This window comes from Gallinula chloropus, assembly GCF_964237585.1.
Source record: "Gallinula chloropus genome assembly, chromosome: 23".
NCBI lineage: Eukaryota > Metazoa > Chordata > Aves > Gruiformes > Rallidae > Gallinula > Gallinula chloropus.
Window position 1 is genome coordinate 6,440,929 of NC_140108.1, and position 27,414 is coordinate 6,468,342.

A 27,414-nucleotide genomic window follows, 5' to 3' on the forward strand; every position below is an offset into this window, starting at 1 on the left:
TCCTGTTCTGGGACAGGGGTGAGAAGAGGGGTGTTGAGAAGCTGCAGCTCCTTGGTGGCTGGAAAGGAGGAGAAGATTTGTATTGCAATCTGGTAGAGAGAGACAAGAGACCAACTCGGACTCCGGGTGAGTGCGACGGGGAAGCTCGGCGCTGGCTGGGAGGGGCGAGTGGAAGGTTTGCATACGTGGAGTCACAGTGCACATCTGCTGGGGTGACACAGACAAGAGGAGCCGCAGTGTCCCCGGGCCGGCTCGTCTCTGCATAGGAGGCCCCTGGGTATGCTGGATGTCAGGACAAGGATCCCTGAATGGGATGTCACACACTGCACCAGGACATTGTCAAACTCAAGCAGGCTGTAAGCTGGTCTGCTGGCATCTCGCCTACACACACGCTCAAGCGAGCCTGCAGAAGTCTATAAAAAGGGACAAAACTCTCTTAGCAGCAAGGTTAAGGGTCTGGTTCAGCTGCAAGCAGCAATCCAGGCAGGTTACAAAAGAATTGATCATCGACCTGCTGCACATCTTCCTGCTGCTGGTCTCCATCCTGGGTCTGGGACTTCGTACAGGAGGTGCTGGTGGGGCAGCAGCACTCAAAGGGGGCTGAGCGAGAGGCGCAGAGGCAGGAAGGACACCTGCACAGCCTCTCACATCAGCACATGCAGGCAGAGGTCTGTCCTCTGCCTGTAAGAGGAGGAGTGGGCTAATAAGGGAGGATGGGGAGCAGCAGCTGGAAGTGTGGGAAGCTGCAGTGTGGGAAGAAGTGGAAGAAACAGAGAGAGACTTAATTTGTCAGTGCTTGAATGGCCAGCAGCAAAGCCCAGATTAATGTGTCGTTCAGCATGCTGCTTAGAGCCTGGCTGTCACTCACAGGATGCACTAAGTGAGGCTGTGGGAGGAACTGGATTAAAACATGCAAGCAAGAAAAAGAAGTGAAGCGAAAGGGAAGGGGATTATCACTCTGAGGTGTGAACTTCAGACTCGGAGCAAAGACTGACCAGCAGAGATAACACTTTGTTTCCGTGTGGGTGCAAGGGTATGAGAGGGAATGGCATCAGAACTGGAAGTGAAGATGCAAACTGTAAAACTGAAGAACTGGAATTCAAGATGCAAACACAGGACAGTGGGGTGAGGGGAAGAGGAAAGAAGTTTGAGGTAAAAGCCCAAAGGAAGAGACCATAAACAGCCAGTCCTGCTTCGGGAAGTACATAGCTAATGTCAGTAGGCTCTTTTTTCACCAGGCAGCCTGGACATGTTGGTAAATCCTCCCTCTGCATTTGGTGTTTAAGAACCAAAACATTAAAAAAATAATCAAGGGTTTGGGGTTATTTCCCCCCCCACACAAGATGTACTAAATGATTTCAGCATTCAGCTCAATACTCTGAGTGGCCCCTGAATGCTGAGCAATGCTGAAGAGTGCCCCAAAAGCAGAAGAGCCCAACTTAAAAACTGCTTTTGAAAGCCCAGGGGTACCTCCTTTGGATTAGAAAAGCAGCATCTATTCAGAAAGCTGACTTGTCCAGCAGCAGGTTTGGCATTGCTGCCTGAGAGCACCTTGGCATTTAACTAAGCAAAAAATAGCTTAAAGTGGTTACTTAGCAAATCCCAGTATCAGATTGGTGTCAGCTTTCTGGAGAAATGTACAGACAGCTCCTCACACATCTTCTAACAGGAGATGTGTGTGATTTACAGCAACCTGTGCCACTCGCTGCTTCAGGGGAAACACCAGCAGTCAGAGCTGGGAGCTGAAGCCCTTTGACTGTGGTGTGAGTCACACAGGGATCCTGTCTAATTACAGAATTAATCCCAACAGAATTAACACCTCCTGGGTAGAGCAAAGCCCAGGCTGCTTCTTTCCAATGCAAACCACAAAGGGCTGTCTGCCCATCAGGGGTCTGGATGTACCTACAGCAGGTATGGACAGATGGCAGCAGCAGCCTGGGGCACAGCCCAGGTGGAAGCAGGGAGATGCAAGACTATGACAGCGCAGCCAAGGTCACCCATGTGCAAGCTTAAGGCAACTAAAGAGAACTCACTGCTAATTGAGAGGAGAGTGCTAAAGGGAAGGGAGAAGAGGAACTACTGGGAATGCTGTTGCAGCAGCCAAAGCCCAGCACTAAGCCATCCCTCTTCTCCAGCTCATTTGTTCTAATTCTCCTCATTTTACCAGCACCAGCACCATGAGGTTCATGTGTCAGAAGGAAGAGTGTGGGGTAGGTTCCCATAAACACAGCTTACACATTCTCAGGCTTGTGTCTCAGGTCAGTTCCTTTGAAAGAAAGTGCATGGGCCACTTGATGGGCCCCTTGCTTTGAACCAAAGCTTTCTGGGAATTCTGCCTGCCAGCTCCAGAGGCTGTCCTGTGATATGTTCTACCTGGAAGTGACAGCAGCAGCTACCTGGGTTCCTTGTCATGACAGTTGAGCATACAGTAGTTCCTTTAAAAAAAACAGCATGCACCAGTGGCACGGCCATGAGATGTGAAGCCGTGGTTGAATTCTTCCTTGTCTCCCCAGAAGCAGGTGGAACCCAACAGAAAGGGAGTGTTGGCACAAATCAACGCAGGCTCTGGTAGACGTAGGCTGATGTGAAGATAGCATTGAGAGTCAGGCTCACAGCCAGCAGAGCTCGGAGAGCAGAGTTACCAAAATGACCTGAGTAGAAGAGGACAACACAAAGGAAAAAAGGGAACAGTTGAAAAAGATGTTAAAAACTGATGAGATAAGTAACAGTGAACATACACTGTGCTCTCTCTCTCTCTTTGCCCGGTGTTTGCACCATAAGCAGAAATTGCTGAGGTACTTTTCCTCTCAGGAAAGATTTTGCTGCTCTCTTTGGTTCTGTTTTTATCTCACCACCCTTCCCAACACCTGCATCCCCATCCCTTCCTCCTGTCTCAGTTTAGTACCCTGTCAGTATTCTTCAGAAAGTCCAAAGAACACAAATAACCTTATGAAGTTCTCAAAACAGCAGGCAGCAGATCCATTTTGCTACTATCTACTTATTTGCTCTCAAGATCAGATCACAACTACAGCCCAGGGCAGATCTCAGTTACCCTCACAGAAACACTCACACATACGTGAAGCCCTCACGTGACTTGCACCTACCTCTCCAGCCTGCCAAATCTTCCCCTTTGGTAGTTGTGTCTACCACACAGGTAGATGAGTGTGATGAGCGATCCTCCTTTTTCATGGAATTATCACTGCAAATGCTCCCTCCTTCCATAGCAGATCTCATTTCTGCAAGGAGAAAAAGACAGGAAAATTCAGAAGGCACCAGTGGAAGGCGAAAGCAGCCAAATTACCTGACTAGAGCTAGACATAAGGAATGAATGTTTGCCTGGGTTGAGGACAGGAGCTGGAAACAAAAGGGAAATTTCACTGCTGTGCAGCAGAAGTTGCCTGCAGGTTTGTCTCATACACCGTCCGTATCGGCGTCACCACCTCCGTGGCTAAGGGAGTTATCCACACAAGGGTGAAGGCAGTGGCAGTAGCATCCCTGGGGCCCCACCGGGGGAGAAGAGGACCTCTGTTTTGGCAGGCACGAGGCTCCCCTGGCCAGTGGATTCTTAAGGGAGCTTTGGTAGTGTAACAGTCATCACCAGCTGGGTTTTTCCCGAAGGTTTCCGATCTATGGAGTGGCCCAAGTGACGCGGGGCTTCGCTTGCAAGCCAACTCCTTCCTGCCAACGCATCTCCAGGAGCGCCGCGGGCTGCCGGCATACCGTGCGTTCCTCGCTCGCTGAGGTTCCTCTTTGAGAAGGAGGACAGCTCGGTGGCAAAGGCATGGCTGTCGGAGTGGGTGTGCTCCTCTGAGCTGGTCGGGGTGAGCAGGGCATCGTTCTGAGCCGGGAAGAGCAGCAGCTTCTGTCCTTTCAGGTTCAGGCGGGCAGGGCTGATGAGGGGCCGGCGGTACCGTAAGGAGCTGGAGCTGGAGGTCACAGAGCCAGCCACTGATGGTGCTGGGGAAGGGATGCGGGAGGGAGCGCAGCTGCCTGACAGCAGGGAGAAGTGCTCTGGAATGGAAACATCCCCAAAGAGAAAAAAACCCAGTGAGATCTAAATACAATAGACACAGATTCAACAGTTCTAGAAGGGAATGGGAGCTGTAAATGCCCAGTGAATCTTGTACTAACACAGTGTATTGATCCGAGTTCCCGCCCTGTGAAACAGGGAGAGATTCCATGTGCACCTGGGTAGGCTCCAGCATGTCTTAGACTAGAGATTGGTTTATCAGGAGCAGGGGGAGCTTCCTCTCTGCTTGGCTGTGTCCATTTAGGAGAGCCCACCTTGCACACCCTGCTTTGCAGGTGAAGGAACCATGCCATTCTGCAATGTCCTCCGAAGGCTGTTGGGAATGGTTATCAGGCTGTGAGGTTTAGCCCTGGTACTAGCCTGGCTGGGACTGGAGCAGCACAGCCAGCCAGAGGGGTCAGAAGGGCAACAGACAGGTCACTGCTGGAGCAGACAGGACAGTGAAATTAGCAGTTCCTTGGGCTGGGAAAGGGATACAAAACAAACAAGCTGCCCTAGGAACAGTTTAAAGAGCAGGGCAGGGTCCTTGTTTTGTCTCACTGATGTCAGGGTGAGCTCTCCTGGGGAGGAGGACATCCCACACATGCAGCACCTTACTTTTAACACAACCCCACTCTTGGCTGGAATGGTCTCTGCAGCATTTCTAACAGCAAACCTGACATTTTCACTGGGATGTGAGCAGGGAGGAAAGAATTAAACTTGCAGCATGTGTTCCAACCCACTCACTGCAAATCCTGCACAGATGGTTGCTCAGGAAGGTCTGGTGCATTACCTGATGTAGGAGATTCCTTGGACTGAGAAGACTGTGAGGCTGGTCGACTTCCACTGAACAAGTAGCCAGAATCTAAAAAGCAAAAGTAAACCAGTTTGAACCCAGCTGGCTCAGCTTCTGGAGCTCTGCCCTTCAGGAATGTAACTGCACCATCTTGTCATCAGGCTCAGAAGGGGATGGAGTGGGAAATGCAGGCAGGAAAAAAATTCCTGTTTTCCTGGGTTAGGCTGCACACCAGCATCAGAACAATCTGCTTTTCCCAGCTGCAGAAGCACTGATCTGTCCAGCAAGCTCCAAAACCAAAACAAGACACCCTCCTCCAAAATACCTGAAATGAAGAGTCTGCATTTCTTCAGCAGGCCCCTCCTTGCCCAAGCCTGTGTTGTGTCCAGAAGGTTCTGCAGGTTCAGTCACTGCAGAACTGGCTTGTAATAATTCATCTCTTGTTACACAGAAGTAGATGCTCAGTGTGCACACAACTGAGTTGCTGTGAAGGGAGCAATAGAAGGATGGGGCAGCTTCTGAACGTGGTAAACTTTGTCATCTGCTCTCAGCAAAGCTGCAGACAACTTCTGAACACAACATGGGGGGTCAGGTTATCTGCCCTGTGACCATCACAGCCTGGCTTGCCTCTGCTTTAAAAGGAAGGTGAAGATATGGCTGCATCCTTTTCTCAAGAAAATGGGTAGATAATGGGGTGAGAGGAATTCTCATCTAGCTGCAAGGCACAGCAGCCGGAAAAAGGAGACAGAAAGAAAGAAGGTAGCAGTGAAAAGTTAGGAAAAAGTGCTACAAATGAAACCCCAGAGCTTAAGGTTGATTTACATAATTATGGGCAAACAGCTTTGGTAGTTGAAAACTGGCTGTTTGCAAAAAAATACCCATCCCTGGCAGCAAACCCTCTTGTCTGCCTGGCTCTGCACCTCAGGAAAAGAGCACCCAGACATCCCAAGGGTGGTTGAGCACACAGGGGAATCCCAGCCATCTGGCACCCTTCCAGAGGCAGGCATAACTAGAAGGTGAAGGCTGTGCCAAGCGCTGCCACGCTGCTGAAAGCTCTGCATGGCTGGTCCCTCTCCTGCTATGGAAATGTCAAATGAACTAAAATATCCCAGCAAGACTGCTCCCTTTGCTGCAGTGCCACCCCAGAAACCGCCTCTGACCTTCTGGTAATCGGTTGGTGGCGTGGGAAAGCTTAGCTTTCCTTGGATGGAGAACAGCCTCCAAGTGCTCTTTCCCATCTGTTAGCTTCAAGCACAGTGTAACTGAGTTACTGGGAGAGTCTTTCCTTAGGTCTATAATCTTCCTTAGATTGCACAGAGCCCTGAAAACCACAAGGAAACGGGGGGTCTCTAAAGCAGCTTCAGTAGTTGTGCTAATGTGTATGAACTCCAGAGGGAAGAGCCTGCCTGCAGCTCTGCTCCCTGCAGCAAGCCACACAAAGCAGCTCCAAGGAACCATCGCCCTCGCCAGATCAGTCATCCCAACATTCCCAGTCACATCCCAAACTGCTCTTCTCTACTCCCACATCCAACTGCTCCTCCTGTCTCTCTCCCACACGTTGCCTTGCAGCTTGTGCCACACTGCCACGACTGCCTGGAGAAGCCTGCAGGTTTCAGCACACCCACAGCAGGCAAGCACTCAGTGGGGCTTCTCCCTTCACCAGGACAGCAGCTGCATCGTTTCTGCAATCCCAAAACCCAAATGACCAAAGCTGGACACTCCTCTGTGCCACAGGAGCAGCAACACCTAAACAGGACCATAACAGGTGGATACCCCACAGCTTGTTTCCTTCTGAAGCATCGTTATCCCTCCACTGTCATTCCCATCGTGCCAGGAAAGCTTTACACTCACCTGCTCTGGCCAGGGAGGGGATGGTGCCCAGAGAAAGTGCCTTGTTGAGACGACCAGGGAGAGAGGAAGGAGTCGTTCTGCGTGGGGATCTGAAGAGCTGCTGGTTTGTCAGCTGGAGAATACTGGGTGGTGTTGGGACAAAGAGAGACGTAGCGGAGGGAGGGAAGCCAGTCCCAGTGCCACTGGGGAAGAGAGTGATTGAATCCCCAGAAAGGTACCTGCAAATGACACGTGTGACAGACATTCAGCCATCAGTACATCCCAGTGTCCCCCTGCCTGAACACATGCTTTGCTGCCAGGTTTGTACTCAGTTTTCAGTGTAGGAGTGCAAGATGCAGAGAGCTTAAGAGTTTACAGGAATGTTCCTCCTCCTCTGAAACTGGGGAAAACTCCTTGAGCTTGCTTAAATTACTTAACCTGTCCCAAAATACAGGGGGGAAAAAGAAGTGGAAGAGTATTAGAACTCAGTGGGAACAGGCACAGCACCCCACTTCTCTCTCTGGATGAGACCATTACCCTGAGACCACCAGAATGCTTTGCAAAGTCTGGACAGAGCTAGGACCAACATCAGAGGACACCTGATCTCTGTTACGTGCACATGCAAACTACAGGCTTCAAAACACCACGCCTGAGGGAAGCAAGTTGTCACCTACTAGTTGTTTTGTCTTCACAAAGCAGAATCAACCTTCCCTCTGATGCCAGCACGGAGGAAAGTATTTTTATGGGCACTGAGATAAAGGTTTAGGCACAGGAGCTCTGTTTGACACTGACATTCACTCCTCTTTAATACATTTGCCTTTACTATTCTGTGAAATAAAGAGTCAGTACTCTCATTTTACAGATGGGAAAGAGAAGCAAAAAGAAGCCAAGTGACTTGTGAAGGGTGACACAAAAATCCTGTAATAGGACAGACACACAAACTGGATTTTCCAATCCTAAACTGAAGCCTAAAACATCATGGTTTCCTTTCTCTGCTGATCAGAACTAGTCACAGGTATGTTCTAGCATAGCTGTTGAGAGGGAACTGTGACACTCTGGGAAGTGTCACCACAACCTCTGCTACAGTGCCTGGAAAACCATTAACCTGGCAATGCTAATGGCAATTGTATTTCCAGGTCTGTGAGATGTTCCCAGTGGGTTTTTATCAAGTGAAAGAGGGGAGCTGCAGAACAGCATGTCCAACTTGGGCACATGAGACAAGAGGAAATGGGCAACACGTACCAAGGGCAGCTGTACCAGCCAGCTTGTTGGGTTCTGCAGACAGACAGACAGACTTCTGTTCCCCTGGTAAGGTAACCATGTGAGAGGACTTTGTAACTTAAAACAGTTCTCTCAGCTCGTACTGCCACAGTATTTCACACTCAATTACTCTATGCAAATAAACTATGCAATTAATTTCTGGTACCTACCTTGGCAGCACTTAACATTTAAAAATCAACCCAAGAACTCCTATTTTTTATCTTCTTGCCATTCCTCCTCACACTCACAGGAGGAACATGATGCACACATTTCCATCCCATCCTGATCTTAACCTGTGTGCAGGGTTAGCTGACCACATCACATCAGCAACGGGGAGTCAGCTTTGGAGTCCCACTCCTGTCCTCAGGCCATCAACATGAGCTTTCTAAGATGTTGCAGTGTTAGAGGTGTAAGAATTTTATATTGTTTTGAACACTGGAATAACATACATGAAAGGAAGTCTAGAACATGAAGGAGGTCTCTCAAGGACCTCTGAGATTTGTTTAGTTAGGAACAGGTAATGCACTTGGCAAACAACTCATGAAGAACTATAACGAAGTGTGAAGTGCATATATTTTAAAACAGAGCTATCAGACTTTGCAACATCTGGAGGTTTAATCTCACTTTCTGATGGAAAGAGAGACAGCTGAGAGCAGCACCATGGCTTTTCTTCTGTCAGAGGAAAGGCAGTAGTAAATCAGGGTGTGAAGGGATACACCTATCTCAGTCATGTGCTGTGAGGTGATTTGTGCTCATGCCCTTCTCTGGGAGGTGAAGATGGTGCAGTGATGCTCTGCAGTGCCAGCATGTCCCAAAGAAGCAGTCCAGAGTTAAGACTACATTTTAAAATATAAAACTACTTATCTGCTGGTATGAAGCAGATGCCAACAACCCTGACCAGCTTAACCAGCCCCAACAACAGCTGAGCCAACCAGCTCCCCGGCGCTTGCAAGCAGGACGTGCCTTTAGCAGCAGCAAGGAACTCCTCAAGGCACAGCCCAACCTCTTCAGGTTACAGGGGGCCTGGGAAGGGAGCCATGCTCTGTGAACCCCACAGCTCTTTTGCCCCAGCTTTGTGTGCCTCTGGGCTAAAGGATCTGGCTCTCCACAGCTCCTGCCTGCCGTGGAAAACAGCTTATCTGGCTTAGTGGCTGGTGGCAGCTTTTCAGTTAATGGGCTGGAAGACAGTACATTTATCCCTGGGACTGTTAACTCTTTTGGATCAGATTCCCACAGGTTCTGCTGCCCCATGGACCCACTTCTCAACCCCACCAAGTCTGTGCAGCCAGATCCTCTGGGCAGCAGATGAATTGTTCATCTTGCACCATCCAGAGAAGGGGATTTTTCTCATTAACAAAGAAGAGTTTGAAGAATTTTAAGCATAACATATAAATGCTTTAGGATTGAGTGCTCACCAAAGAATGGCTTAAATATTGATCCACTCTGAACAAATTCCTGCAACATGAGCAAATCCCTGTTCCTTTTCTTTGTGCTGTTCTCATCAGAAGGGCTAGATGCTGCTAAAATGATGGTGCTGTCAGGGGATGTGCTTCATGCCTGAGAATGGGCAGCTGAGTGCAAACTTCTTTCAGAAGCAGATGAAGAAAGGAGAGGAGATCAAGAGGAAAGCAGCCACACTGCAGCCCAGGAATGGAGAAGTCCAGCTGCATCTCTGCTCTCAGACTGCAGCATTGCACATGGCAACAGCAGGTCTGGCAACAGCGAAAAAGTAACCAAAAAAGGATGAAAGGAAGGGGAGGGAAAAAAGTAAAGATAAGGAAAAGAAAGGCTCTGGAGTCAGACAGTTTGTGGAAATAGTCAGGGCTCAGAAGCCGTTTATTTCAGAACTTGGTATGGTGAACATCAGAAACTGGGTATCTGAGTTAGTGTTTACATCGATCACAGCGTTACTGGACAGTTGGGCACAACTCTGCTACACAGCTACGTCAGAAATCAATAAATAGAAGGTTATAGTAGAGTATTACATGGTGTGGGACTGTACACTGTCCTGAAGAAACACCTCCTGCCAGCAGAGCCTCCCTGCCTCTGTCTTCCCTCCTCCCCACAGCAGCACCACACGCATGTGCCTTTCTAACTCACATTTTAACCAGAGCTGCTGCGTCACCCCTGGCATGGAGAGAGACATGGGAGAGGTCAGGCTACAGGGCTGGGGGGAAACACATGTCAGCCAGGGGGTGAAACGTTTCCTCTGGACTTAAGGTCCCATTGTAATTTAGCTCTGAGTTATCCATGGACAACCTCACTGCCCGCAGCGTGGCTGCTGCCGCTCACTGTTGCCTCCCTGCTGCCTGTGAGTGAGTTCCTGTGACCTGCAGCCACTCCTCTGCTTTGCTGCAGCACAGCAGGCAGGGCCATAGCCCATGGCTCTGCTCACACTGACCCATCAGGAGTAGAGAGCAACAGAGTGAATAAAAAATACCTGGCACAGGGAGAGGGGAGAATGATGCTAAAACAGGGCACAGGTCTTGGACACATTAAAATTTTGATCTGTGGCTTAGAGTCTTTAGCCACCAAGACTAAGAGTTCTGTTCTCACACATGCTGCCTTGCTTTGGATGAAAAAAAGAGGCTTGAACTAAAGCTGGAGACACTCCAGCTGCCAGGTCCTGCACTAATACCTTCTGGAGCACAGACAGAAGTTTGGCATCACCTCTGCCTTCCCTCCAGCTGGGGACACGAAGCAAAGAGTGTGCACACAACACACATCCCACCTCTACAGAGGCCCAGACTCGCTGGCATGACAAGAACACTTTGGAGGACCCCTTCCCTGCCTGCACACTCCATAGCTCGGGTCCCAAGTGAGGTTTTCCAGGGGGTGACTCAAGGTAACGCTTCAGGACTGAGTAGTGCCCCTTGCACATCTCTACAGCTCTGAGAAGCCCCACAGGTTCTGGCAGGTGACAGCACACATGGAAGGAGCTGGCAGGTTAGATGGGACAGCACACCATTTCAACAGCACCTCTTCAAAAACCAAAGCAAAGCCACACACCACAGCTGCCTGTTTTAATGAGTGGAGTCAGTCTGCAGCAATTATCTGGCTATTAATTATATTAATTTTTTGAAGAGTATAAGTAATTTGTCCACAATACATCAATACATGCTTTCTCTAGTATCTAAGCATGGTTATCAGCTTCACATAGTTTCAGAGTACTTGAAAAATAGTCATAAAGCCAAAATAAAACACCACTACACCATTTTCATACACCCCCCCTTGTCCTCACCCTTTGACACACCCCAGCTGAGCTCACAAGGGCATGCAAAGCACAGATGTGGGAAAGGAGGAGTCAATAGGAAGGGAAGAATGGGGCACATAGTGTTCTTAGAACCATAAAGGGCCACAAGAGCGCCCGTTCGCATGCAGTGATGTCAGTGAGGGCTTCAGGAAGACCAGGAGCAGCAGAGATGCTTACTTGGTTGCTAGCTCTGGGCTGTCCCTCACCCCTCTATCGTCTCAGAGTTGCTCAGGAATTTGTGAGTGTAGCACAAGTCTTCCCTCATGCCCAGTCACACTCACTGGTGGCAAGTGAAGGGCCAAAGCGCTGGCCTGGCAGACACACAGGCACCACTGCCCCATGTCACAGCTCTGTCAGTTCCACTGGGGCAGAGCAAGAGGGTCGTCAAAGATCTCACATGGGGAAAGGCACTTAATGATCCTACATCAGCCCCTTTATGCACCCAGCTCTGCCAGGAAGGGTCCAAGATGCTTTGGAGTGGCAGATCAGCCATGGCCACCATGAGAGCAGACCAGTTTGGGCTGGAGCAGATTTCATGTCAAGTGATGCATGAGCCCTCTAACAATCCCTGGTGGCAGCTCCTTTCTGTAGCACCATCCTCTGGTCCAGAAACCAGCACACAGCCAGTGTAACAAAGCAGCACCTGAAATTAGAGGCTTTTGGGGCGAAAATCCTCTAATATTGTTAAGTTGTTTACATGCTCTGGCTGGCTGGGAGACTCCACAGAAAAAGCTGCACCTGGTGACCACAGGATACTGTATGTTCCTCTGTGGCTTGAAGTAAGAGCCTGGCTAAGTGAAACCACGCTCAAAGCACCCATCAAGGGGCTCTGGGTGATCTTTGTTAGTCAGTTACCAGCCCTTCGTTAGCTATTAACCCCCCAGCAGAAGGACAGATGCCCCCATGTGTCATACAGAGCCCCAGGAGGCTGGTGGCACCACACCACAGCACCTGAGCTGGTAGAATACATTTCCTTCTGCTGGATTCACTGGGGGGGGAAGCAACCAGGCTGGGTTAGATGTATCTAACTGCTGAGCTACTTCCTAACTGAACCTGAAGCAAAAGAATCCACACAGTTGGGAAAGCACCTTCTGTACAGAACCTCCAGCACAGCCCAGTGCTGAGAACAGCTACTGTGCATTGACATGGGGTATGGCAGAACAGTCACAGCCAAGGCAGTGGTGGTTGGGGGTTTGACTATTGTTTTTTTCCCCCCAGTAAACAGTTGGCAGTAACATACTGGTAACTTAAAACTGATTTTCAGGCCTCATTGTCTAAGGAGCCACAGTTGGTACAGACCGAATGCCAGCAGTTCATCAATCAGAACCCCTCTGCAAACAGGTACCTTTCTTCCCTCTCCTCCAAAACAAATCAGCCATCCCCTACCATCGGGAAAAGCACATGAGGAAAGCAGAGAGAGAGATCTCTGTCAGCACCAGGGTCTCTAAGGGACCAAAAAACATCCAGTTGCTTCAAGTTTGGTTTTGAGGCTCTGAAGGTTTTTGTTGTTTTCAGCAGTAGCACAGACTTGCTGAGGCACCAAGAAGGGGGAAAATAAGCTAGCACCTGAGCAAAGGCAAAAGCTTCTTTGGCATTATAACTGAACCACACTTCAGTTTGTGTTTTCTTACTTTGTTTTGCCCTTGAAAGTTTTCCAATTATGAGTCCACAAGTTCTTCAATGACAGGTTGTGGACAAAGCACCAGGGAGACCTGGGCTGCAGCCATACAGCTTGGCCATGAAAACAAAGTAGCCCAGAGTAAAGAGTTGGACACGATGATCCTTACAGGTCCTTTCCAACTCAGGAGATTCTAGGATTCCAGGATGTTCTAACATATAAAATTAGTGCAACTTGTAAACATACTTATTTCTATTAATATGCATAAAGTGAAGACAAATGGATTTCATCCTCCCATGTTGCCTGCAGTTAACATACCTCACAGATGCAAAGATTTTTGAATTCCAGCATAGATTTGCACTTGCTGTGCACACTGAGCTTATAAATATTTCTTAACAGCATTATTCAGGCTTCACAGTGCAAATCCCACTCCTTCCCACAGTTCTACCACCTGCCTGTTCCTGCCAGCTAGCAGGCATCCTCCCAGGGAAAGAAGACAAGAGAATAAAAGGAAGGATCAGGCAGAGGGAAACAAGGTTAACACTTGAGAGCAAAACATCCTAAAAGGTGCCAAACTCCACCCAGGGAGCTGGGAGATGGGGCATGTTTAAATGGAAGGAAATAAAATCATTTTTAATAAGTGCTGCTAAAAAGAAGGGAGGGAAACAGCTGCTCCAAAGAGAAAGGAGGCCACACGAAACAAGACAAAGTAGAAATGCAGCCCTGGCTTTCAGCTCCTGACAGCAAAACATCTTTAGAAGCTGCCACTGAGGGTTTCCTCAGCAAGAGAATCTGGAGAGATTTATTTTTATTAAAAAAAGAAAGGCTATTGCCATTAGAAATCAGGCATGATGTTACCACCACCATCCCCACAGAGTGAGAACAGTTTTTCAGCTGCTCTCACCCCCTCCTTCTAGCAGTCTCCTAACATCCTCCTGACCAAGAGATTCCTCCCATCGCTTGGACATACTTGAGAGAGGAGATTCAAGAGGAACCTCCCACCTCTGCCACACCAGGTAGCCACCAGAAGGTACCAGGAACCTTCAATCCAACTTGTGTAAGTGCAGGAGACACATCCTGGTGAAACAGAAACATTGGGGGTTTTCTTACATTTAACTTTATGGGGCAACCTTGGAAATACTGAAGCAGGAAGAAAGAAAAAGAAGTCAAATGTCTTATTTCACTGAGAACAGCTCAAGAGTTCCTGGGTCATCTGTGCAGCTTGTTTAGAGGAGAGCAGAGCTGGCACTGGATGTGGTCCCAACATCCATTTCAGTGGGTGGCTTTGCCCACCTCGCTCTTAACAGTGGATGAGCTACAGGAAAACAGTGCTGGAAGGACCACTGTGGTGGGGAGGTTCCCAGGGGAAGACACTGTCACCACCACTGGGAAGCTGAGTAGTGACAGCACATCCACAGACAAAACTGTCCCCTATTTGTTTTGTTCTGACAAACTGTCCTTTCAGCAGGTCTGTCTCAACGTTGCTCCCTGACCCAACAGGCTGGTGGGTACAGAAGAGACACTGGATTTTTAAGGAATATTTCCTACTAAATCTCTTAATGGAGAGTAGGAGAAAGGTGCCAGAGTGACTATGAAAGTCCAGCCAGCCCTGAGGACCCTCCCCACTTCTGCTGGCTTTTTTTCCTATGTTGATGAAGTCACATGGTTTCTTGAAGTACTTACTTTGAAACAATTGTTGACATTCAATAAAGTGTCTGAGTGGAAAATGGGACATAACAGTCATCACTGAGCATTCTGAAAGCCTGAGACTGGAACAAGAAACAATCTGTGAGCTGGAAGACAAACCTTTCAGGTCAGGATTGATGGGAAGGCAGAACCAGACTTTGCAGAGGCTGGATTCCTTTTGTGGAGGAGTAAACAGCCCTCAGAGCAGCACCATTCACAAGCACCAGAGTAGAGAAAGGTGTTCTGTTTGCTTGGATATTTGCTTCAGTTATCTGAAGGCACCAGAAACAAGTTCTGAAGGAGAGCACAGGCAGGGAGCAGGTTTGTGCATCCCCTTCCCACAGCAGTGGTTAGTGAGAGGCGTGTGGTCCTTCAGCCAGGGGACCTGCCCCTGACACACTCAGCTTGGCTGATTGTTAATGAATCTCTGCAGAGCTTTGGTCATTGCTGCCTTTCTGCTTTCACAATGAACACTGGTTGGAAGAATAGTAACTGTGAAAAGATCTACCTTTTGTTTCCTTTATAAAGGTTCTGTAACTTCACCAGCCCCTGCAGCATCCAGTAGTGTCTGAATCGTTCAGCAGGAGATGCAGATACTTCACAGAGAGCTCTGTTCTGATTATTTCAGAGTTTATACATATGAAGATCAAGACATCCAAGTAACTGTTATCAGACTATGCCCCTGGATCCCTGGCAGAGTTCAAGGCCAGGTTGGATGGGGCTTCAGGCACCCTGGGCTAGTGGAGGGTGCCCCTGCCCATTGCAGGGGGCTGGAATTAGATGGGCTTTGAGGTCCCTTTCAAGCCAAACCAGTCTGGGATTTGTGATCAGTGTGACAAGTTCCATTGCACTATTCTGAACAGAAGAAACCAGCAGATATCCTGTAACAATGGTATTTCCTCTTGAGACCCTAATCTGATGAAAAACTCAGTGGAGTACCTTGCACAAAACAGTGCAGGATAATCAGGCTTATCCTAGGAGGCCCCAACAAGTTATTCCTGTAAAACCCAAGGAGCTGAAAGCTCCTTCTTCCCCCCACAGTAATCACAGAATCATTAAGGTTGGAAAAGACCTCCCAGCTCATCTAGTCCAACTGTCCCCTTACCACCTATATTACTCACTAGCCCATTTCCCTAAGTAACTCATCCAACCTTTCCTTCAACACCCCAAGGGATGGTGGCTCCACCACCTCCCCAGGAAACCTGTTCCAATGCACAACTGCTCCTTCTGAGATGAAATTTCTCCTAACTTCTGACCTGAACACCCAGTCACTTCAGCTTTTATAGCAGAGGACTGCCAAGCACTCCACTCCAAGTCACAGTTTCCAGATTGCTTTCTTCAGCAGCACTGGTACCAAAGCCAGACCTCAAAAGAACCCCTCCAGGTAACAAGAAAAAATGCACCTCTGTTGCCATGCAGTCCCACAGCAGAGGCTCCCACCCCTTCCTACAGCACATCCTCCTAACCTGTGTTCTCAACAACAAGGAAAACATGGTCTGAGTGATGTACAGTGAAAGCTGAGATTGTCAGTCCTGTATTTCTCCTCCCACTAAGGCTATTGGAGTGGAGGCACAGATGCATTTGATACAGTTGTGTTTTTACACTGATGCTCCTCAGGGGGTGGCAGGTGGGCAAAAAAAACCCCAAAGAAAATCAGCACTGAAAACAACAGCCACAAGTAGATTTGAAAGTTTAGCCTAAACCAGCCAAATACTTTCAGATATTTAATCAAGACACCCTGAGCTATATCACCTTTTAAAGCACCCTTTTAAACCAGTTATTGGAGTTGCAGTCAAAAGCACTTAAGGAGCAAGAGGGCATGCAGGTAAAGCAGTGCTACACAGTGGAAGGCAAGAAGAACCAGGTTATGGACTAAGCATGGTCCCCTCCTCGCATGCCTGTGCACCATGCAGGGTTACTGCAGCACACAGGATGAGGACTTGGAATCCAGAGGCAAGTTCCCATCAGTTCAAAATTAAAATGACCAGCACCATTAGAAAATTGAAGGATGGCCTGAGCCCCATGGAGCATCAAGGGAGAGGATTCCTCTGTGACTGGCTAAGGATGGACAGGCAGTGAGAAGAACCAGGAGGACAGGAGAAGCCAGAATCTCTTTGGCTGGAGGAGCAGAATGGGGAAGAGGCTGCATCTATGGAGCAGTTTGTGAGGCAGCTGCTGGAAGAACTGGCTTTGGGGCAGCTGGATATTTGCACTGCTGACGTAGGATTCAGGAGGAAGGGAGAATGGAGGCAGCAGGAGTAGCTTCCGTGGCTAGCACCAGCAGCAGGAACACTCCAAGCAGCTAGCACAGGGGGAAGCAGGGATGGGGAGGGGGGCAAAAAGGAACAAAAAGAATCACATATAAAAAGATCTTCACAGCTTATCTAATAAAAAAAGGTTAAAAAAAGAAACAGAGGAAAGGAAAATAAAAAGAGGAGAGAGAAGCACCAGTCGCAAGGAGTTCACAAGGCTTTGATTCCTCCTTCCCCCAGCGTCACTGCTCTGGCTCTGACCTTCGGGGCCGGTATCTCCGATGGCCCGTTGACTTCCGCGTGGCCACTGCTGCGGTGAAGCCCACCAAGCAGCACAGGGATGTGGTGCCAAATTTGGCTGTGTCTAGCCAAGTGGGTGTTTCTGTCTTCAGGTACCTCTCGGCTAAGTGCAGGCTCATCACTACGAACCACAGGAGTGAAGCAAACGCATCGATCCTCCGGAGCCTGTAGTGCCAAACAGAATGTAAACAGGACACAAGGTAAGAGTGGGAACACCAGGGATCCCCCTCGGGTCCCCAGGGGGAGAGGGTCCACACACTGAGCAGGTTATGTACTATCTTACTACAGTTAAGATTATTTGCAGCCTTTCCCACTCTGGTGATAAGTCCCTGAATAGACCAGTTCCATTTTCTACTGGATTACAGAGCTGCACAGGGAGCTTTTTGTTTACAGTAACTCAAGCTCAAGTGGAATGAACCAAGGCACAGATTGAAAGCAAGCTCTGCTGGCTCCATCCAGCCTCCTGGCAGCCCACAGAACAACAGAGAGAACTGTGACACCCCATCAAACATTTTACCCCCTCAGCTGACTGAGCCAAGACAGGGCGAGACACCTCCAACATAAGGCATCTTTCCTTGAAGGGAAACAGCAGAAGAGGGGGCACCCACCTGATCCTCCCAGCTAAGAACATGGCCAGCAGGCAGGTGAAGAGCCCAAGGACAGCAACTGCCATCTGGTGATTCTTCCCGTAAGCCCACGCGGCGCTCAGGTTCTCCACCATCTGTTCTGGGAGCAGGTGGAGCAGCTCCCGCCAGCCTGACACCGCCACCGAAGTCTCATTCTCGAGGTCTATGTGTGAGCCTGTGCCAGTCCTGTTCCAAAGGGACGCTGGGCCAGAGGCAGCAGCTGCAGGGACTGCAGCACTGAGGGAGAAGGGGTCGCCTGACCCATACAAGGCCATCAGAACCAGGAATGCGCAGCTGAGGAAGGCCAAGAACCGCAGAAGTATCACCTGAGCTGGGGTGGTTATGGAAGCAGAAGAGGACGAGCATAAATTCTGCAGAGGAATGGAGAAACACCTTGTCAGAAGCTGGATGAACTGTGAAACAAGGGTTTGAAACGGGGCTCTGTGAAACACTTCCACACCGTATGGTTTATTGGACAGTTTGGCTCAAGTCCTTTTAAGTCTCCGTATTGGGCTGGCACCACATGGGATGCTGCAGGCTAGCAAAGAGCAACACAGAGCTATGAGCAGAAGCCAAGGTCAGGCAGGGCAGGGAGGCAAGGAGAAGGTCATCATTCACTTCCCATCAGCCTTTCTTCTTCACACCCCCATACTCTGTAGTTGCCTGCACTGTACTTACAAACCAACTTCCCCACCTTCCCATCCTGCTACTTCCCTCCCATTCAGAGCCCCAAGGCCGCTGCCATCCTTTCCCAGCAGCAATCCCAGGTTGGATGTCCCTAAATGCCACCCCCTCTCCCCCTTGTACCTGAGCATAGGTCTTGTCTGTCTCCCGGCGTTTGAAATGGTGGCTGAGCAGCAGCGCGCGGAGCTGCCGGTTCTGGTGCTTGATGTAATACTCCACAGCAGCCTGGCACGGGCGGCACAGCTTGTAGGTCTGCTCCAGGTGGTGCTTATACACCTCAATCTCCTCATCATATTTACCCTGGTGAGAGAAAGGGAAAGGAAAAGCAGGTGAGGAGCGCAGGTTCCTCACCAGGTATCACGCTGGCTACTGACACACACGCAAGGGACGCTTCCAGCCTCCTGGGGAACAGCCCCTCAATCCAAGCCTGAGCAGCGACCAAGCTAGCAGCCAACAATCCCAGCAGCTTACAATACAGCTGACCCAGCCCTCATGTCCCAGAAGAGACAGAAGAGCCCCTGGAGAAAGCTGCTCTGACCCGGTTTCAGGGTGCTGAATTTCCGTGGCCCAGTTCTGTGCGATGGTTCTAGACACAAAGCAGTCTAGATTAGGCAACCCAGAAGATGGACACATCCCACTACAGCGCAGTCTTTTCACCCCAAGGCTTGACCAGAGTTGAAAGCTAAGAGTGCAGCATTGAATTCTCTGTGTGAAACTCTGGGGAGCCTTGAAGCTGTGAAGGAGAAATCCCACTACCCTATATCCCATCCATGTGTATTAAGTTAATGGGAGGGCCAAGAAGTTGCTCAGCAGGAAACCCTGCTGCTGTAACTGAAGAATCCCTCTGCCCTCCTGGGCACAAATGCCTAAGCAGGGAGATGGTGTGGCTGCACTGGATTCCTCTCCCACTCCACTAGTGAAAGCAGAGCAGCACAGCCTAAGCCTTAGGAAAAACAGAATCTATTAAGGCTTCAAAGTGACTAGAGGACTGTTGTGCCTACCAGACCCTGTGTGCTCAGCTGGGCCAGCGGCAAGTACTGGAGTTACAAGCTGATCTCAGCAGTGTGCAGGTTTGGTCTGGGGCTCAAGCTTCAAATGGACTTCCAGTGTCCATTTAGAACAGGGTCATCACATTCTGGTTCTGGTACACCAGCCCCTAATGAACACCTACCTCTTCCCTGGGTGAGAATGAAGCCAGCTGTTTGATCTTGGTGGTTTGATGGTTGTTGCACTTCTTGCAAAGCAGAATTTGGCTGCTCACCCACTGCTGAGGCTTGGTAGGATCACAGAAAGTCGTAGCACCAGACACAACATGGTTAAGGTGTTCCATGTACTGAGCAGGGATGGGCTTGTTGTAGTCTCCATTCTGACAAGATGTAAAAAAAAAGGAGGCAGGAGGAAAAGCAAACGTGAGATAAGATGAAAGCTAGGTATCCTCTGGTTGCTAACATGATTCCCTAAGCTCTGTCAGGAGCTCTACACTCCATGCATTCACCTATGTAACAAAAGGAGTAAGTAAAAAAGTGACAAAATGCTTCATATCTCCCCCATTCACTGTTTTTCTACACCTACTGCAAGCTGTTGGTGGTGGTGGATTTTGCCTTAAGACAGGCTTTGTTATTTAACACCCTAAATAAAGCAATTCAGCTGTTCCAAAATGCAACACCAGAGGAGATTTGTTCCCCATATTAAAAAAAGATTCTTAAGAGACATTAGTTAATATGTCCAGGCCCTTTTTACCTTTTAAAGTGAGAGAGGAAAATTAATCTGTATCTTTCTATGTCAGCACATCAGTGGACTCTCTCTCAGACCCATCAAGCCACCAGCTACCAAACCGCTGGGTATGCATCTGGCCTGGGCCTGTGCCATCTTAGCTGAGGAGCAGGCTGCTCCCACAAGCACTGTTCCACAGGGACACACACCTCCCCAGCCACCCAGCAAGCATTCCACCCCTGTCACCTCCTGGAAGCCGTTGTACTGCTCGCAGTTGGGGCAGTCCCAGCAGTTGCGATTCCCGTAGGGCACCACCGTGTCCTGATTGCAGAACCAGCAGTTCACTGTCACGTGTGTGGGCTTCTTCCTGTGAGGAGAGGGAAACGTTCAGCATCAACGCTGGTTTCAGCTGATGTAGAGGAAAGTGGTGGCTTTCAAACAGGGAAATGCAAGAGGCTGGAATTAACAATGAACCTTCCCATTCGGTACAGTCAGTGTATGACTCAGGGCAGTCATTCTAGCAATGCAGAGACAGACTTTTAGCCCAAAGCACAAATCAGTCTCTGCCTGATGCTCCTATCTCTTCGTGCTAGTACCGTGACATGCTAGAACTTCAGTAACACCCTTGTGAATGACCCACTTCACTGCTTTGCAGAGGCATGTTTGGGGGTGCAAGCTCCATAGTCAGCAGTGTTCATACATGCAGAGGGTGCAGTGGAGTCGCTGGTTAGCACACAGGATTTTGGGAGATGGAGTTACAGCCCATGAGAGCTGCAGATGACAGTACTCAGACACAGGCTCACAGTTCCAGTTTTGTCTGCCCTGCTCATTACAGGATTTTCCAAGGACAAAGGCACATTGAACTGTCCCAAGGTTCTAAAAAGGAATCAAGGAATTGCCTTGTCTTCCCTGGGTTTTACACACTTAAATGGAAGAGGCAGAGATGAACGACCTGCACCCACGAGCACCTTGGGTTTTTTGAAACAATCCTGTTAAAACAAGCCACAAGAGGAGAAAGAGCCAAGACACAGGCCCACTGCAGCAGGCTGTGACAGATGCTTGAGCAAAGAACTTCGGCCCTTGAGCCTGCCCACTAAAGATGGTCTGCATTTGTCCTGCAACCCAGCGTAATACCCAAGAGGGAGCTTCCCAGCAGGTCAAGGCAACACAGCCCATCTGTCTGGGTTCATCAGAACCAGTGCTGGTCACACTGCCAAGGGAGGGCAGCTGCTCAAGCTGAGCCCAGGCAGGGACACGCTATGGCAGCTATGCAGACAGATGGACACAGCTGCCACCAGCCCCGTTCCCTGCCGAATTCAAGTCATCAGCCTGTCTCCCACTGAGCAGCTTCTAAAGCAGCTGGGAAAGCAACTGAGCTCACTGAGGGCCTGAAAAGCACAGCACTGCAGACACAACACTCCCCAGTTGAGAGCAACTTCTCTTCTCCCTGGTGTAGGAAATGCTCTCTGCTGCTGCAGTACTCTGTAGCAAAACATCCTGTGAACGCTGCAGAAGTGATGCCTGGCACGGTGGTTTGTAAAATACCAAGCCCTCCAAGTGATGCTTGGGCCTCCTGTTTTAATATTAATGATGAGAATAACCTTGAAATGAAGGACCAGAAAGAAGCCTATAGAGCCAGAGCACGCAGAGGATTCCCTGCCAGATGCTGAAAGAAAATGACTGGGGCTGCTAGGGTGACAGATTTTCATCTCAAAATAGATGCATACACCCACACCCCTCTTAAAATGAGTATTCACTGCTCAACTTTGTTCTTTGCCAAGGGGGCTCAAAACAGTAAGTGATCTGAGTTAAAAATACCACGACTGAAACTGATAGGCAAAAAGAGGTTTAAGCCAGACAGAAATCTAGGTCGCTAGTCGGGTGATCCATGAGCCACCAGCGCCCCAAAGTCCAGCAAAACACATCTCAGAACAGACAGGGGAAGGATGGCTTGTGAGGCCCCATCAGAGGAGGGCCAGGAAGATGATCAGAGGGCTGGAGCAGCTCCCCTATGGAGAGAGGCTGAGGGAGCTGGGCTGGGAGAAGAGAAGGCTGTGGGGGGACCTCACTGCAGCCTTCCCGTCCCTGAAGGGAGCAGAGGAACAGGAGGGGAATCAGCTTGTTCAAAGGGTAGATAATGGCAGGACAGGGGGATGGATTAAAGCCAAAGGAAGGAAGGTTTAGATTAGAATTAGGGGGAAGTTCTTTCCAGAGAGAGTGGTGAGGGGCTGGAACAGGCTGCCCAGAGAGGGGGTGGGTGCCCCATTCCTGGGGGTGTTCAAGGCCAGGTTGGATGGGGCCCTGGGCAACCTTGTGTAGCTCCAGGCCTGGAGGTTGGTGTCCCTGCCTGTGGCAGGGGGTTGGAGCTCCTGTGACCCTTGGGATCCCTTCCAACCCAGACCAGTCTGTGATTCTGTGATGGACAGCAACACCCATTGGTGATGTTTCACCCCACCACTGTAGGTGTAAGAGCTATGAAAATACAATGCACAGGCTTCAGTGTGTTCACCACTAAAACACACATCCCACTGCACCCTGACTTCGACAGACACACAACATAAACTCCATCCCCTGAGCAGGTTACTGCACAGGTGCCCAGAGGGCAGGATGTGCTACGATCCCACCTTCATGTTGCTGTGGTGTCACCCTCTGGCACCCATGGAAACAAGACATGCCACACTTCAGTCCCCATAACTTCCATGCCAGGACAGAGTAGGCAGCAGCACTAATTTCAAGAATCACAGGGGTTGGAAGGGACCTCCAGAGCCCATGGGGTCCAACCCCCTGCCAAAGCAGGGTCCCTAGGACAGGGCACACAGGTCGGTGTCCAGATGGGGCTGGAATCTCTCCAGGGAAGGAGGCTCCACACCCCCCTACACATAAGTGGAAAGCACAGGCCAAAAAATTAGTACAACACACATGCTATAAAGCACAAAAAAAAAAGATAATGCCAAACCCTATCTGAGAACTTGCTAATAGTGGAGCCCAAATCCTTGGTAATACTCAAGACCTTTCCATCTTTTCCAAGCAGGATTCAATTTCTCAGTCTTGAGGCTGAGGAAGTGCTACCAAGGGTTAAACAGCAGCCCTCCATTCTCACAATGTATGCAAAAGAAACTGCTAAATCCTGGATTATTTAGGATAAAAAGCAATAATCCTTCCTTTTGTGAACCTATAATCTGTTGCCATAGAAATAGGTGCCAAAAAATCCAAAGGATGCAGAAGGAAAGAGAGGGGAAAAGAAGCCCCAAAGATTTGAGGCAAGATTTGAGGTCATTTGAGGCAAGAAAAGGAGGTAGGGTGCTGATTTTCTAGTAATTGGGCAGGATTTTAAAAATAAAAACAAAGTATTGCATTTGGAAAGACTGTCAAACATGAATTTCATGACTTTGGAACTATATATACTTTGAATTAAGGCAGCAGCTGAAGGTAATAAGCTACAGCACACAGTGCTTCAGAAGCCAGGCATTCTGCTATGAGAAGACAGACAATGCACAATGTGTACAAGCATTTAGCAGGTGCTCAATCCACTACAAAACACCAAGCAAATCATCCCTGAGTAGTTTATAAGCTAACACTGTACTAACCTGAAGTAGCCTCACCGGACAAAGAACCACCCTGCAAAATAAAACCTGAGCAGCAAGAAGTGACTGCATCACTCACTGCCCAGGGAGAGACCAGTAACTGCTGCCTCACTGTGCTGACTGCAGCCCCTGCTCCCAACCAAGCTAAAAATACCCTGGGTTTGGACAAATTGTTTTGCAGGTAGAAGATCTCTGCTTAAAATAACACTGGGGGGGATATACCTGGAGCAAACTCAGCTGAGCTCAACACCTGAACGCCTGATGCTGCTCAGGCAATAGGACAGAGTGTTCCTTTGGGAGACCATCAGACTCCTTCATTCTGGTAACCAGCTCTCCATCAAAGTGCTTGGAAAAAGATCAGACTGCAGGTATTGACAAACACTGGTTAGTGACCAGCCTGCCTCTCTCATGTAACACAAGGAGGAGCTTATTTTCCCTCCAGCTCTCAGCACCCTCCACCATTCCCCACACACATCCACTGAAGGCCACAGAATCGTGCTGAAGGTCATGCTGAAGGCCACGCTGTTAATGCCAGAACAGCCTCCCTGATAAGCACAAGTCAAATCAGTTACCTGATAATAACAACCTGGATTTCTAAATATTTTTATTTACATCTATTCCCCCCTCTTCCTTTACTGCTAGGTCAGAAGATGAAGGTGTTTGGTTTTCCATGTTCCTAAAAGAGGCCACAGGTGGATGTGCAGTTCTTCTCTGGGTTACCCTCATCCTCTGCCAAGGATTAAAAGCAAAAAACCAATTCTCCATTAAAAGTATTTAAAAGCAACACCCTTCACTCTGGCACAACTGGATTGCAAAGCAATTATACAAACAGCTATGCCAGCAAAACTTAAAAAAACCCCAACAAAACAACTAGGAAAAGGAGCTCCTTCACACAGACCAGTTCTGATCAGCACATCTGATGGTGGTTTGATATAACCAAGCTGCCAAAGCCCCACAGCACAGAGCAAGCCCATGGTATGGTCAGTGTGACTGAGTTAAAAGGAGCTCACTGGACCCAACATCATGTTCAGCTCCCAGTTGAGAAGCTCCTAAGCTGTGCCTGTGACCACCACCTGTCAATGAAGGTGTCTGCCAGTGCAGACCTGATGCTAAACACTGTTTGCCAACATGAGAAAAACATCACAGCTGTCTAGATTCCAGCAGGCAAACTGCACCCCTGGTGCTTCTGCTCAGAGCTAACAGTTGCAGACAGGGTTGAAGATTTAACCACAAGGCCAGGCTTCTAGTACACACAGTGTCATAGGCTACAACACAGCTTGTCCCTTCCCAAAAGCCAGACCTGGTGTCCTCTTCACAGGAAAAAAGGTGCCCCATGGAACCAGGCAGGGACACAGCCCCACAGTTGTAACCACCTCCCGTGCTGTCCCCTGCTAAGGGGGACTGCTGTGAAACCAGAAAAGGTGCCTCTTTTTGCCATCTCAGTGCCTGTGACAGGCTCCTCAACTACACAAATGAGCTCCAGGGTGGTTCCTGAGCTCCTACCGGCCTCTTTTAGCGTGAGCCATGGCTTATCCTGACTTTATTTGCAAAAGGAGCAGCCTCTGCTGTCACTGACCCAAAGGCTCCCAAGAAAGAGCTCCTCACAGGGTGCCCCATACTGGTGCTGACAAGAAGACAGGAGGGGCCCAGAAGGTGAAGGAAATGTGGCTGTAGCTGCTGGCCTGAACTCAGCAACCTGACTTCCAACACTAGGTAACAAACAAGCAGCCAAGCTGTGATCTTGAAGACCACAAAACTCACCCCAATTTTCCTGTCTGGCCCTTCTGTGCACATCTGGACAGCTGATACCAAAAGCCCAGTCACATTCACAGCAGTGTAACTCAACACATGGAGTTACTCCAGAACTACTTTTCACTAGGATGTTCTGATAAGTTTTCTCTTCCTTTCTCCAGGGGGTGGAAGAGGCATCTTGCTAGAAAGGTGGGTGCACTCACACTGAAAGCAGAGCCAAGCAGGGCTGTATCAGAACATCAATGCCAAAGGCAAGGGCAGCATCACGTCTGTGTTTGGATCAGTCCCTCTGCGAGGACTTCGGAAGATTCATTTAGCTAAGGCAAAGTAAGAAATCAGGTAATATCAGGATAGCACTGAGAAACAAATAAGTAGCCTCAAAGATTTATCAGCCATCTCCCGAAAATAGTCACAGCTGACCAGCAGTTGTGAAGGGCTTGGGAAGAAACGTTTTCCATCCCAGGGACCCTCTGATGAATTTCAGCAAAACAAATCCAACCTCTTCCTTCAAAAGTTATACCGGGTCAAACAAACGCCCCCTGCTTCACCGGGGATTGCTGCAGGCCAGGAGTATTTCTCAGCTGCCCTAAGTATGCCACAGAAACGCCAAGACACACCATTTATACAAACTGCAAGTGCTTCAGAGCAAACCTGAAGTATTTTGTGGCGGACAGGGAATAACTCTTCCATGCCAAAGCATAAACTCCAAGTGACCCTGAACACAAGGAGCCTTCGGGACCACACCACCCTCATCTCCAATACAGGTACTCAAGAGGTGACCAGGCTCCTCACGCCTGTTCTGTTACACAGCCTAAAGCCCCCCTTACTCCCAGTACCCCGACTTGTGCTTTCAAACGAGATTTAACCCACCAAATGAAGAAACCTTCCGCTTAAGAAACCTGCACCCCGGCTTCTCTCCTTAAACCTTCTTTCCTCAACGGCCGCTTAGATTTGCCCTGAGGTGAGAAACGTTCTGCGCGCTCAGGAAGCGAATAACCGGAGGATTCCGGCCTCTTCACCGGTAACCCCGGCTGGCACGGGACCTGCCCGCGGCTCGGCAGCGCCGGCGCGCCCACGGCGCTCGGCCCCCCGCGCCACGCCCTCACCCCCAGACCCACCGACACGAGAAGCCAAAGGTTACACCCACCGAATATTCGGAACGGGAAGGGACCCGCGGGGGTTTCCGAGTCCAGCGAACCCCACCCCTGCCTCAAACAGGCCAGAAGACGAGAGGAGAACCCGAGACGCACACCCCACCCCACCCCACCCCCCCCAACCCGCGCCCCAGCGGCAGCAGCCCCTACCCGCGGCCCGCAGGGAGGGTCCCTGAGGCACACAAAGGCACGACGCGGTTCCTGAGGACACGACAAGCGCACCCGGCCCTCCGCCGACAAGTTTCTGCTGACAAGGCGGGGTGTGGGGGGGAAATCTCTTCCCGACAGCCTCCCCCCGCCCCCAGACACAAACCCAAACCGGGAGTCCCGCTTTTAGCCGCGGCCCCGCCTGGTCTCCGCACTCCGCGCCGAGGCCGTTCCCTCCTCCGCCACCCGGAGCCCCCACGGGGGAGCCTTCCCGCCGGCGCGGCCCGCATCCGGCCGGCCATTGTCCGCCTCCCCTTCCCGCCCTTCCCCTCCCGGCCCGTACCTCCGCGCGATGCGGTAGAGCAGCAGCCCGGCGGCGGCGGCGCAGACCGTAACACCCAGCCCGCCGGCGGGGCAGCGGGCCAGCAGCGCCCCGGCTCCCTCCATGCCGCTTCCCCCACACGGGCCGTCGCTGTGACCTCGGCGGCGGCGGCGGCGCTTTGTACACCGCGCTGCCGCCTTCCCGCCGCCGCCCCGCCCCTCCGCCGCGGCGGGGGCGGGCGGGGTGAGTCACGGCGCGGGGAGCGCGGCGTGAAAGGCCGGAGTCGTGCGGCGGCGGCGCCGTGAGTCAGCGCCGCAAAGGCCGAGATCGTGGCCGCGGGGGCGGCCCGCCGGGCTCCCTGTCCTTCCGGGGAGGGAGGGGAGCCAGGCCCGTCGTGCCTGGCCTGGCGCCGAGTTCACCCCGTTTCT

The 27,414-nt window shown here is 50.2% G+C and overlaps 1 protein-coding gene across 1 annotated transcript; it reads right to left on the reverse strand.

The window, feature by feature from the left end:
* Window positions 1-2,553: 2,553 nt before the first annotated feature.
* Window positions 2,554-27,111, reverse strand: TMEM201 (transmembrane protein 201; the record flags this gene model as incomplete). Its single annotated transcript, XM_084274724.1, has 11 exons — window positions 2,554-2,651; window positions 3,105-3,236; window positions 3,721-4,011; window positions 4,803-4,874; window positions 6,657-6,874; window positions 16,966-17,169; window positions 17,613-18,001; window positions 18,438-18,614; window positions 19,486-19,680; window positions 20,274-20,394; window positions 27,008-27,111. The coding sequence occupies 11 exons, from the start codon at window positions 27,109-27,111 to the stop codon at window positions 2,554-2,556; spliced, it is 2,001 nt and encodes a 666-aa protein (XP_084130850.1).
* Between the last annotated feature and the right edge of the window lie 303 nt (window positions 27,112-27,414).